The sequence below is a fragment of the Carassius gibelio genome, chromosome B3 (genome assembly GCF_023724105.1).
Source record: "Carassius gibelio isolate Cgi1373 ecotype wild population from Czech Republic chromosome B3, carGib1.2-hapl.c, whole genome shotgun sequence".
Classification (NCBI taxonomy): Eukaryota; Metazoa; Chordata; class Actinopteri; order Cypriniformes; family Cyprinidae; genus Carassius; species Carassius gibelio.
Window position 1 is genome coordinate 40034818 of NC_068398.1, and position 12856 is coordinate 40047673.

General features: G+C 38.1%; 1 protein-coding gene and 1 long non-coding RNA gene across 2 annotated transcripts; both read left to right on the forward strand.

The window, feature by feature from the left end:
- Positions 1-1002: 1002 nt before the first annotated feature.
- On the forward strand, positions 1003-6929 carry LOC127953039 (protein SON-like). The gene is made up of 8 exons (XM_052551933.1): positions 1003-1378; positions 1474-1590; positions 1701-1736; positions 2680-3273; positions 3358-3530; positions 3620-3684; positions 5899-5993; positions 6566-6929. Exons 1-8 carry the CDS (start codon positions 1189-1191, stop codon positions 6712-6714), a joined length of 1419 nt encoding a protein of 472 aa, XP_052407893.1. The 5' UTR covers positions 1003-1188; the 3' UTR covers positions 6715-6929.
- Positions 6930-9254: 2325 nt separating this feature from the next.
- Positions 9255-12584, forward strand: LOC127953525 (uncharacterized). Its single transcript, XR_008153291.1, has 3 exons — positions 9255-9562; positions 11106-11205; positions 11283-12584. It is a non-coding gene; the product is annotated as an uncharacterized LOC127953525 (long non-coding RNA).
- Positions 12585-12856: the final 272 nt, after the last annotated feature.

The window sequence follows — 12856 nt, forward strand, 5'->3', positions numbered from 1 at the left end:
AGAGGACCCCACACATGCAGACTGTCATTTCAGCAAAGGAGTGACATTTCAGATAAACTAAAGGCATTGAATGGAGAACTACCTAGTGAGTTTGCACGGCAACCTAGGACTTTACTGGAATTGGACAGATGGAAGGCTACAGAACTTAGACAGTTTCTCCTTTATACTGGACCAGTGGTTCTAAGAAAAGTGGTTTCACATGCTGTATACAAACACTTTCTTTCCTTGATGGTTGCGGTGTCCGTCCTTTTGAATTCGGATGATGCAGACCGTAAGGAACACTTAGACTATGCTCGAGAGCTACTCATGTACTATGTGAAGAAGTGTGAGGCTATATATGGAAACACCTTCGCTGTATACAATGTTCATTCACTAATTCACTTACCAGATGATGTGGAACACTTCAACTGTTCACTGAATGGGATTTCATGCTTTCCATTTGAGAACTACCTGCAGACTCTAAAGAAAATGGTCAGACAATCTCGCAATCCTATAGCCCAAGTTGCCAAGCGTCTAGCAGAAATTGAAAATTCTACAAAATCTAGGCCTTTTACCAAAGAGAGCTTTACTCGCATATCCACAAGGCCAAGAGATTGTTGTTTCATCCTTCAGAACAAGGACTATGTCTTTGTGAAGGAAATGCATGAAGATGGCACCTTGGTTTGCGATGTGCTACACCAATGCAACACAGAGAGTTTCTTCACTGATCCTTGTGATTCTAAACTGCTCCACATCGTCCGTGTTAGAGATATCAGCAGAACTAGACGTCGACTGATCAGCAAACAGCAGTTGATTCGTAAAGTTGTCTGTCTGCCAGCCAACCCTGGTGAAGCTGACACAGGATTCATTTTGTTCCCCATGTTGCATGAAATAGAACGTAACTGAATTGTAAGTATATCACTGGTATCAACTAATGTTTTTAACTGCTCTTCCATTATCTTTGTGAGGTTGTGGAGGTTGTATATGATGCTTGTTCTGAGAGTGGAGGGGAAAATGCTGCCCTTATATAGATTGCATGCAGCATCTTCAGAGAATGGTTAAGCTTAGTGGTAAGAGCATTGCATTAACAACGAAAGGTTGTGGGTTCGATCTCAGGTGATTGCACATACTTATGTATAAATGTATAGGATAATGCAATGTAATATACTACTGTTTACTACTGATTTGTTTTGATTTTTGTATAGGTACATGATGTGGGTCAGGGCGGTTTGGAAAGAGCCAAATGGAGAGGAGGAGGGAGTCATCCCCGAGGTTTGGGTGAAGGACAACATGGTACACTGGCCACCAGGGGCTAATGTAACTAAAGCAGCTAAAGAGATGCGAACGCCAACAAGTAGCTGGAAAATGTTTCCACTGCTGAAAATCAAATTCAAGTCAAGTGAGTTAACATCCATTTTTAAAAGCGAAATTGTTTTTTCTACTAATCAAATCAATTAAGGTATTAAAAGCTTGTTTGTTTTCTATTTACTTCAGATAATCAGGAAGAGTGTGAAGCCTTCGACCAAACAAGTACTGCAGAGATCAGTGAGGAAGAATGTGGTCCTGTCAAGAGGGTATCAAAGAAAAAAATATACCCAGGGTTTATTTTAGGTACAGAATACTTGCTCATTTTGACAGGGCCCTAGTTTCTGGTGCTGGAGCATAATATATGTTGTGATACTATGTATGGTAATAATACTGTTGTTTCTCCTCTTACACAGATGAGGATGAGCATGAAAGCAGGACGAAGCGGATCGGTGGGTTTTTGGAACAAAAATATTCATATTTCAAAAGTTACAAACACAAATCAGCAGCTTCCGGTGACAGCGAGTCTACATTGACCTCCATTGTAGAAAAGGAAACTACAATGCAACTCAATGTAGACTCACTGGAAGCTGGTGCACTTCTTCCAGCCAATTAGAATAGAGTATTCAGAGAGACCATGGTATAAGTGAGGAATAATTGATGACGAGCCGTTCAATTATACTTATATAATGCACACTCGAGGTAATGCTGCCACGACGCACATCGAGTGTGCATTTTAAGTATAATTGAACGGACAGGAGTCAATTATTCCTCTTATACCATGGTTGCCACACCACAAAACATTGTTCAAGTGTTTAATTTCAGATTATAATAAATGTTGCCCTGCGGTAGGAAAATCTGACAGGGTAGGACAATTTGAACACCGGTACAGCCTCCGCGAGCGTAAGATTTTGCTTTGCCGATGCAGCTCGTCTTTCTCTTGGTCTATCTCTGTGGCAACCGGCAGAAAACAGCAGCACATATTCAACAAAACAGCGTTTCCTGAATTCTGCCACTGTTACTGACTGCCTGGGCATATGAACAACATAACGTTCACACTAAAGCCTACATCACATGATAAACATTAATAAGGCATATTTTCCATTATTATTAATTATTGTCTGGTATCTGTTTGTTTTAATCAGCATCGGTATATTTGCAAGACATCTGTGATATACGATAACATTGTCACATCGCCCAGCCCTAATACCTATACTGTATATATATATATATATATATATATATATACACATACATACATACATACATACATACATACATGTATGTATGTATGTATGTGTATATATATATATATATATATATACAAAACAGTGTACATATTTGCTGCCAATCCTTCATCTTATTGTTACATTTTGGTTGTCTTTCATCCCTCAGGTCTGTCCTTTCCAAAACCACCAAGGATTCAAGAAATGTCTAGCCAGGCATTAGGATCAGAAGAAAATGATTATAAATCCAGGTCCAGGAGTCCATTCCATGACTCTCTGCTCCAAAGTTCTCGCTCTCTATCCCAGTGGTCCCACACTCCCAGCCACAGCACTGTACGCCAACAGTCCCACACTCTGCGCCACACCACTTCACGCCACCGGTCCCAATCTCCAACCCACAGCACCCCACGCCAGCGGTCCCGCACGCCACACCACACCACTTCATGCCACCAGTACCAGTCTCCAACCCACAGCACCCCACGCCAGCGGTCCCGCACGCCACACCACACCACTTCATGCCACCAGTACCAGTCTCCAACCCACAGCACCCCACGCCAGCGGTCCCGCACTCCCAGCCACCGGTCCAAATCTCCGACTCGCAGCACCCCACGCCAGTGGTCCCGCACTCCACGCCACAGCTATTCACGCCCACGGGACAGCTCTCCACACCAGCGCTCCAGCTCTTCTTATGAGTGCTCCCAAAGACCAGCTAGGGAAAACCAGCACAGAGAGGGTGGAGAGCTATTCCCATTAGATAATGGAAGTAAGTATACCACCTCATATTCTTACTGAAAGTGGTATTTTTTGCAAATGGGACAAATATTTTTAATTCCAATTTGACTTTCAGAATTCCAAAGGCGGGTCCTTTATCTTCTTTCTGATATTCGGGCAAAGCTGTCAGAGGTGGGCCAAAACCGTGAGCCCCCAGAGTCTCAGTTCCACCTTGAGAAAATGAACAGCAGGCGTGAGCTAAAAAATCTGGAAGGGCAACTGGCCGTTGAAGAAAAGAGGAATGTGATGGTGAGTATAACTATGCCAGGCCAATACTAATACTGTTTTTTTCTGTGTTTCTGATGGTGAAAAAAATAAAAATTTCTAAATCTTTTCAGGTGTCTCGGTTAGTCAGGATTGGGGGTGCAGACCTTGAGGACTGTGTAAAAAATATGATGAAAAGGTAAATTATACCATGCTTTGGTGCATTTCTCAGATGACTCATGAGTTCATTCACTCAGACACGCAGAAGAGCCAGATGGCATGTTTAAATAACAGGATTCGGTGTCCACAAGCCCGGATCTGCTTATATGGACTCAATGCAGCCGGACAACAAGTTTCAATCGCAAAATAGACTAAAACTAAGTAAAATAGCAGTGTGCCAAAGCGTTGCACGGTACGGTACGGCTTGCTTTGGCTCGCTTTAAATTAGGGCTGTAATCTCCCAGTCGATTAGTCGATTATTTGGTCGATACGTTCAGGCTCGACCAAAATTCTGATTGGTCAATTTTTTGCTGCATTCATTTCATCAGTTTTGTCGTGTTCATTTCAAAAGTTCCGCATTCGTTTTATCAGTTTTGCCACGTTCGTTTTGGATTAGCCCAACCCACTGGAGAAGAGAGACCGATTGAAGAAAGTAGGCTACTAGAAGGTTTGCTGATTAATGCTGAATATTATTTATTTAATTGTGAGAGTGTTTCATTCACAGTCAGATTTTTGTTCTATTCACCAGTGGCATTTTCCATGTTTCATTAACAGTTCTTGGTGTATTCACCATGGTAACTGTCGTTTCCATATTAACCCCAAAATGATACTTTATTTTCATTTTGTGTTTTTATATTGTTAAATGCCTGTGGTGGCTCATACCACAGGGTTCGTACGGGTGCTTGAAATCCTTGAAAGTGCTTGAATTTTGATGTTGTGTTTTCAAGGTTTGAAAAGTGCTTGAATTTTGGATAAAATGCTTGAATTTCACAAGAAATATCTTTCTGACGAAATAGTTCTTTATTAAATGGAGAAAAAAAATGTAGCCCAGAGCAAAAGTAGGCGGAGTTTTCATTTTCATTTCCGTGGTTGTTTGGATGCACCGTTTTATTTGCCACACAGTGGCAATAGTTGAACCATTTTAAACTTTGATTGCTTAGCTCCGCTTTGGTTTGAGTCGCGCGGCGCAAGCCATTGAAATATATCGGTTTCATTTCATAGCGCAGCGCGGTCCGCGTCCTATCTGAAAGGGCCATTAGTGACAGAGTACTTGGTGTGATAATGTAATGTAAGTATTGCATGTCCATTATGTTCATTTGTGGAATATGCAGTGAACATTGCCATTTGGAGAATGTTGCACTCCTGTTTGTCATTGTGCATGAAACTTCATGCCAATAAATCATCAGAAATTTTGCTGACTTGTGCACGTCTTCAAGCGCCCTCTTTACGTTCGTCCTAATGCCTGTTAGTTGTCCGTGGATTTGCCTATATTTGGCATTTAAAATGGAAACGTCTTTAGACATGGGATTATCAACATTTATTTATAATTATGTAAGCATTCTTAACAAATGTATTTAAATCCCTAACGCCGCCTTCACACTAGCAGTTGAAATTGTTCTAATCTCTCCGCCATTTCTGTTCTACTCGCTTCCGACGCTTTTCAGTGGTGTAGTACGACATCCGCCGGGGGTGTATTGCGTTTTATGGAGCTGATTTCAACTGCCAGTGTGAAGGCGGCGTAACACCAGTTATTTTCTGCAAACTATTTACAATTATATTCCATCGAAGGTTTTAATGCAAGATACATATTGATAGTTCACAAATCTATTGCAATAAAATACAAAGCGATAACTCCTTCCATGGTGGAACATTCTTCTGTCCGGTCAACCACATCTCTCACAACATTCCAAATGAATACTTGACAGCAAAACACACTAACCCTTTCTCTTTCTCTCAACATGTAGTGGTCTAGCTTTTGTTAAAACCAGTAACTTTGTATTAGCACCTACTGTATTATTTCTCCTGTATGACATATCGCTTATTGCTTCCTGAACTCTGTGTTTTGGATAAAAGCATTTGCTAAATGACTAAATGTAAATATAAATGTAAACTCATTAGAACCCATTATAATTCTAAATTTTGTGCGAATGCACCACACAAAGAAAATCAGATGTGGGGGTATAATTTGTAAATCAGACGAAATCCATAGATAATACTAATCTGAACAGTGCAATATTGTTGTAGAAATGTTGATGATGATGATTCAGGAAATGCACCAAGTGATGGTGAAAAACTGTAAGACATTCCTTTTCTGCTTGAAGGCTCAGCTGTTCTGGTCACTTAGTTGTATTGTTCAATAATCTTAACAATTAATGATTACTGATATAACTTGTTGTCTTTTTTCTTTTGTTAGAGTTCTTACCAACAGATTGATGGCAACAATGAACATGGATGGCTCAGGGGTGAAGAAGGCCTTTGGAAAAACACGGCTATGCCGTGTTATGATAGGTAATACATTACTTTTTTTTATGATTAGATGATGTACTGTTGTATCTATCCAGTGTTACCCATTGTGTGGCAAACTTTTAGCCATCACAGATGCACAGTGGCAATACTGTAGGGGTGTAACAATTAATTGTGCAATTATTATGCTCAGTTTCTCAGTAAATTATGGTCAAATGCTGCCACATCCAAAAGCCAGAGGGCGCTCTCAGTTTTTTATCTACAAATTTTCAGAAAATATTAAAAGCACAGGTTTTAAATGTGTGAATTATGTTATACCTATGCCACCTTTAGTTAAGATGGGTAGCACTTATCATCAGTTTAATTTTTCATCCGAAAAACGAAAAGTTGGACATTTGAAAAATTGGATTCAGTTTTTCTGTTTTCCTGCTGTTGCAGCTCACTTGAAAAGAATAGTGAGGAGGATCACTGAGCCACTAGATGGTTATCCATGCTTATTTAAAAAGTTAATTACTTTGTGGATTTACAGTACATGTACAAGTGATGCTTGCTGAAAAATGTATGCTGTATTTTAATGTTTTAAAATGAGTGCTAATTGTGGCTTTATATTCATTAAGGTGCTGTACAGCAGTCGAAACCTTCTGCGTCAGAGGCCGAAATAAAGAAATACATGGGCAGCTATCTCCGGTCTGCTCCTGATAGATATGGGGGTATGGGACGGCAAAAGGGGAAATCTGCCATTGAGGTCTGTTCAGACTCTGAATAAGTAATGCACCAATTGTTTATCTACAATGTTTCTGTTCATTAAATTGTTTATCTATGAAACAAATTACAAAATTGGTTTTATTTTAATTTAACTTGCTCTTTGTTTTTGAGAGAAGGTCTTGAGAGCTTTGATGTAAAAACCTGTAATATGTCTGTCGTGATGACACAAAATGCAATTGTTCATCAATTGAGATTTATATCAGAATAAAATTTATATATAAAATTCTGATATAAACCAGTGGATTTAATAAAACACGTCTTGCATTTAATACTGTTTTGTCATTATTCTTGTGGTCTAGAATAGGACATCATTGTGTTAAAAAAATGTTAAAAAAATAAGCAAATCAAAAGAATGTCAAAACTTGACGTCAATTTAATGTCAAGTTTTGACATCAATTTGATTTGCATTTTTGACCAATTCTTTGATGACTATGTTTGACGTCAATTTGATGTCTATTTGACATCAATTGCCCGCTGGGATGCCACTGTTCCTGACATCTATTTTGCTTGTATTTGACCAGCATCTGTTGAATTTACTTCATAGAAATGGTTTTCGAACAAGTCCGTGAGCATCTTAACCGTTATCAGAGGAGGTAACGTATGCTAACTCCATAGACTGAGCTTTTATGTAGAGTTTGGGATTTAAATAACACATTTATGTGTAGATTAGAGGCATTGACAGTTCTGTAAAAGATTTGCTGGTCATTTTTCAATGGATGATTGAAAATAGGCTTTTTTGTTTAACCTAAATATACACTAACGTTACCGTTACAGTTCAAACGCATTTTGATCTCGTCTACTGATAAACAAATATTGATAAAAACTGTTCAGGATATTTATTAAATACATATTCTTTCTCTTTTCTACATTTCTAGTAGCTTTTTTTCTTGTGATAAAACTGTCATTGTATACTGAATATTGTTGGCTCTGTGACAGATTGCTTGTTATATTTCTAGATTCTTCTAGTGTTTGATGATCTTCTGCATCCCATGATGAGCAAACCTGTCCAACAACATCTCCAAGGCACACAGATCCATATGACTAGCAGGTTTATACCAAACATACACTAATACTATCCTTCCCAATTTCTGAAATAATATTACAATTTAAAATAGCAGTTTTTGGTGAAATGTAATTTATTTCTGTGATGTGCAGCTGTATTTTCAGCATCATTCCTCCAGTCTTCAGTGTCACATGATCTTCAGAAATCATTCTAATATGATGATTTACTGCTTAAGAAACATTTCTGATTATTAACAATGTTGAAAACAGTTGTGCTGCTCAATATATGAATATATATATGTAGAGAGAGAGAGAGAGAGAGAGAGAATTCTTTGCTAAATAGAAATATCTTCTTGACACTAACTTTTGATTAATTTAATGTGCCCTTGCTGAATAAAAATATGAATTTATTTTAAAAAATGTAGTCTACATTACCATTTAGAAGTCTGGGGTCTATATAACAATCAAGCTTTAAAATAAATAAATAAACTCTATGCTGTTATAAACAGTTTACAGAAAAATATAAAACAGAGCTGTTTTTTTTACATTCATATTTATCAGAAGTGTTTCTTTGGCAAAGAGCAGCATATTATAATGATTTCTGGAGGTTCATATGACGCTAAAGACTGAAGTAATGATGCTGAAAAATCAGCTTTGATCGTAGCAATCAACTGACCCTTCGCAAAACAACCGTCCCTCCTTAAATACTGTTGCTATGTCTGACACGCCATGCTGCTCACACAGTACACACCTTGTTCTCACACAGCAAAAAATACATCGTGGACCAAAGAGGAAACTGACAACACACTGACAGAGGAATACAGAGAAGGTCACTTCTGGTATGAAACAAGTTTTCAGTTTTCAAATTTGGCCCACTTTTTTCTTTTAAGAAATTCAAACAATAAATAGTGTTTTGTGCTGTTTTAATGTGTTACAGATCGCTGTAGTGCCTCAGTTCAAGCAGCACACATGAATTGATTGATTCATATTTAACTGAAGCACAAAATAAAAGATGTCACACGTCTTTATACAACATTTTTCAAGTTTAAGTCCACCGAAGTTAATCTACTCTCCTGTCTACCGTATTTTCTGCACCATATGGCGCACCGGATTATAAGGCACAGTCTCAAAACTGTGAGTTTAGTTGAACTTTATTCTACTATTTAACAATACACTCACATTATGTTTTAATCAGTCTTCTCCCACAGATCCATCAGAGTCCTCATCTTCTGTGTCTGAATTGAACAGCTTTCTTCTTCTAACATGCCGGGTTCCCTCTCATCATGGTTGATCGCTGCCAGCGTACGTAGTGTACGTATTACGTCCCTGTGTCATCACATTACGTTCCCTGTTTCATCGGGAAATGGTCCAACAGTCAGGTAAAGGGAGTGCTTACCAAAGTCGCACAACAAAATTTTTACAGATTTTGGAACTCAGTGTACACATAAGGCGCACCTGATTATCAGGTGCATGACCGATTTTTGAGAAAAAGAAAGGCTCTTAGATGCACATTATATATATTGTCAGGCAAGATGGCAGTATTGGCGTTATGATAGGTCAGATCACCTGTCAATCAAGCTCACTGTGAACGTTCAATGACATTTTAACATGTATTTACAAAGAAAACATCTCATGTTTCACTTCTGTTAAATGTGATGAAATAAATATTTTGTGTGAAATATGAACAGCTATGCTAATCTTTCTCCTTTTGTTTTCCTGTTTCTCCAGCCTCGCGTGTGGAGACTTCAGAAGATGCCAGACCTCACAAAGATTTCAGATGATGGAAACTATAGATGAACATGCAAAGCTGCTAAATAATCCTTATATTGTAATCATTGCCCTAAAAGGTAAGTTTTCAGGGTGATTTAAGGTGTGCTCCTACATTTTCTGCTTGTACTCCTATGTATTTATGATACAAATGTAAATGACTGTAAATGAACATAAAAAGCTGTTGCACGCCTTTCTCATAAGCACTCGCCTGTTAGCAATGCTAATTTTATTTAACAATGTTATTACTGAGATCATTAAAAAAGTAATTGTGGTGAATGGGGTGGGGCCGACAGCCTTGGGAATGGAGCGAGGCCGGTGGAGTGATTGGGAAATGAGTAGGGATGGGTATCGCAAACCGGTTCCATTTTAGAACCGGTTCCAAATTTCTAAGAACCGAGTATTCGATAAGACGCGTGCATTCCGATTCTGCTTAACGATTCCAGCGTTCGAATTCCAATTTGATTAAAAATGATTAAGTGCAGGAATGGAAATAATTTGCGCCCTGTTTGTGTACAGCGTGCATGAAGCGCAAGCATGTGTGTGCACAGAGAGCAGCGGTTTCACTACTGGTTCCCGGTTTGTGTCCGTTCTTGGACTGTTCCGTGTATTTCCACTGTAGAAAAGGTTGTTCAGAGTCGAAACTGACTTCTTTCATATTTGTCGACCAATATACAGAAAACTACATCAGTATATCACCATAAACACAACCGTTTTTGTCTTACGTGAACGTAAACCGATGAACAGATGAGAAAGAAAACACACATGTACAGTGTTTTTGCTTAAAGAGACAACAGCCTAATAATGGTGTTGCCTGTCATTAATGTTAATCAAAGAACAAAAGAAAAACATTCACTGATCTTGACTGAATATATTTAATAACTTTAATTGATTAATCTTTATTTTATTTATAAAAATAAGACAATGAGGTGTTTTTTAATTTTTAATTACAGTGTCTGTACCCGAAATTTTGTTTAGTTGTATTTATTTATGATATTGCATATTAATTTGTTTGTTCATATCTTATTACTGACTGTTTACTTGACTTTAACACTTTAATATTTGAAATGTATAATAATCTAGTTGTTTTTGCTATGGTATTTTTTTTAACGCACAGGCAAAATTCCTCTTGCAGTTTTTTGTAGGCTGCTGATTTTTGCTCATGTTATTCAGCTGCAACAGAATACATTGTAAAAAATAGAATACATGTTTGACATATAAATGTTTGACTTGGATTTTTTATCTTATTGGAATCTAAACTAGGAATCGATAAGAATCGGAATCATTAAGCAGAATCGGAATCAATAAAATTCAAATGATACCCAACCCTAGAAATGAGGGACACCTGCTCCACTCACCGGTCTCGCATCCCACGGAGGAGATGTGAGGGATACAAAAGAGGAGCAACGACAGTGAAGGACGAGAGAGGACCAGGCCTGGACTTTATTTTGTGTTTGTGCATGACAGTCGTCTGCAAGGGGCTGGCACGATGTTTTGTCTTTATTTTATTATTAAAGCTATGTTTGATTGTCCGCCGGTTCCCGCTTCCCCCTTTCTGATGCCGTTACAGTAATATTGTCACTTTATTAAAAGATCCTCTACGAAAATACAATGTACTTTCAGGGAGGAACTTGTCAGCAAATCTACTTCACAGCACATCAGTGAAAGCAGTTAACAGTTACAGACGTGTGTGTTGGATCAGGGTCAGATCTGAATTCTGCAGGTAGGTAGATCTACAGGAACAGGATTGTACAGCCCTGTTATATTGGTAATGTATGATGGATTTTGTTTTTATTGCAGGTTTCCTGTGATGACCGTTGAAGAGATCAGCACATCAGATGTTGGCCTGGACAGCTGTACCTACAGTACACCACACTGACTTCTTTGCATGGATAGCTGACTACTACTACTACTATTATGTTCTGTGAAGGTATTATTATAGGAAACCTGAACACCTGTGACAGTGGAAATGTTGTAATGAATAGTCACACATTCATATTTGTAAATTGAAAATTTTTTAGTACTAACAATGTTTCTTTTTAACTAATTCTCTCCAGCAAACACAACAAAACAGTTACACCATTTCATATTCTGCGGTGCACAAACCCTATTCTACAAATAAGAGAACAACAGTATAGACCCTTTGCACGTGACGTCACCCTCTACTCGCACGAATTGTGAATGCCACGACGGACGGCAGAAGAGCTTTGCTGTAGGACGGACCGCAAGCCAAACGAGTACGAGTTCGTGTTCGTTCGTGTAATAAAATGTTTTGTTTTTTTTTTCTCGCTGCAGTGTTTTAATGTGAAAGGCTGTGAATTCTCTGTGGACTTCAAGTGTTCAGAGAAATACATCGCGACCCAGATCGCAAACTGACATAGAATCAACGTAGAATCGACGTTTCTCGCGGAGTCGAAACGACGTTGATCTCCGACGTCGATCCAACATAGTTTTGCTCATCGGGTTAACGTTGATCCGACGTCAGGCGCGCCATTCAAAACTAACGGAAAATCGACGCAATTGGTTGTCTTACCTAACGTTGAATCAACGTCGATTTCCAGTCAGTTGAAACGACGTCAGAGAATCGATACGTTTTCAACATAAAATCGATCTAATTGGTTTGCTTACCTAACATTGAAACGACGTTGATTTCATTGGGGTAAAACTACTTTACTATTCACATTTTCTGCTTGTTTTAAAAATCTCACATACTTACTACTAAATAAATTAGACTGTATAATTAAAACTTTATTAAACACATCACATTCAGTCACAATTTCTTTATTATTTATACAATACAGTTTATACACAGTTACAAATACATGTGTAGAGCACAAACCTTCACAAGTCAAGAAAATGCTTTTACACACAAATAGGTATAAAGTATATTATAGGCTAATATAAATTGTGTCAAGTAACAAATTAAAAGCTATATTCACTGAATAAAAAAAAAAAAATATGACCAACTGTGTTTGACTTATTTTCAGTGAGTCACAAAAGAAGATGCAAGGCAGAACCTTACGAACTGACAGCCTCAGTCACAGTTCACTATCATTACTTTTCAAAAAAAATATATATACACATATAAAAAAATAATGGTGACGGAGGAATCAGGGTATCTTCCGTCCATTCCAAATCCGTTTCAAATTAAAAAACAGAAAACGAAAAACTCAAGAGGATTCAAGTGAGAGAACATGAATTAAATAACGAGAAATGGAAAGATGGCTCGTTTATTCGTTATTCCATCTAGGTTAACAAACGGAAAATGAGTTTTTGACTTGATTTCTCATTTTGTCGTTTTGGGTTTAAAAGACGGCTTATGGCCTCAATATTTCATTCGCACTTGTGGGCGGAGCTGAAACGCTCCTTTCATC

Bases quoted from the DNA above. Each gene is read 5' to 3' on its own strand.
- LOC127953039 (XM_052551933.1), top strand. From the start codon at position 1,189: ATGATGTGGGTCAGGGCGGTTTGGAAAGAGCCAAATGGAGAGGAGGAG. The intron at 1,379-1,473 runs GTGAGTTAACAT...TATTTACTTCAG, and splicing joins GAAAATCAAATTCAAGTCAA to ATAATCAGGAAGAGTGTGAA. The intron at 1,737-2,679 runs GTGGGTTTTTGG...TTCATCCCTCAG, and splicing joins AAGCAGGACGAAGCGGATCG to GTCTGTCCTTTCCAAAACCA.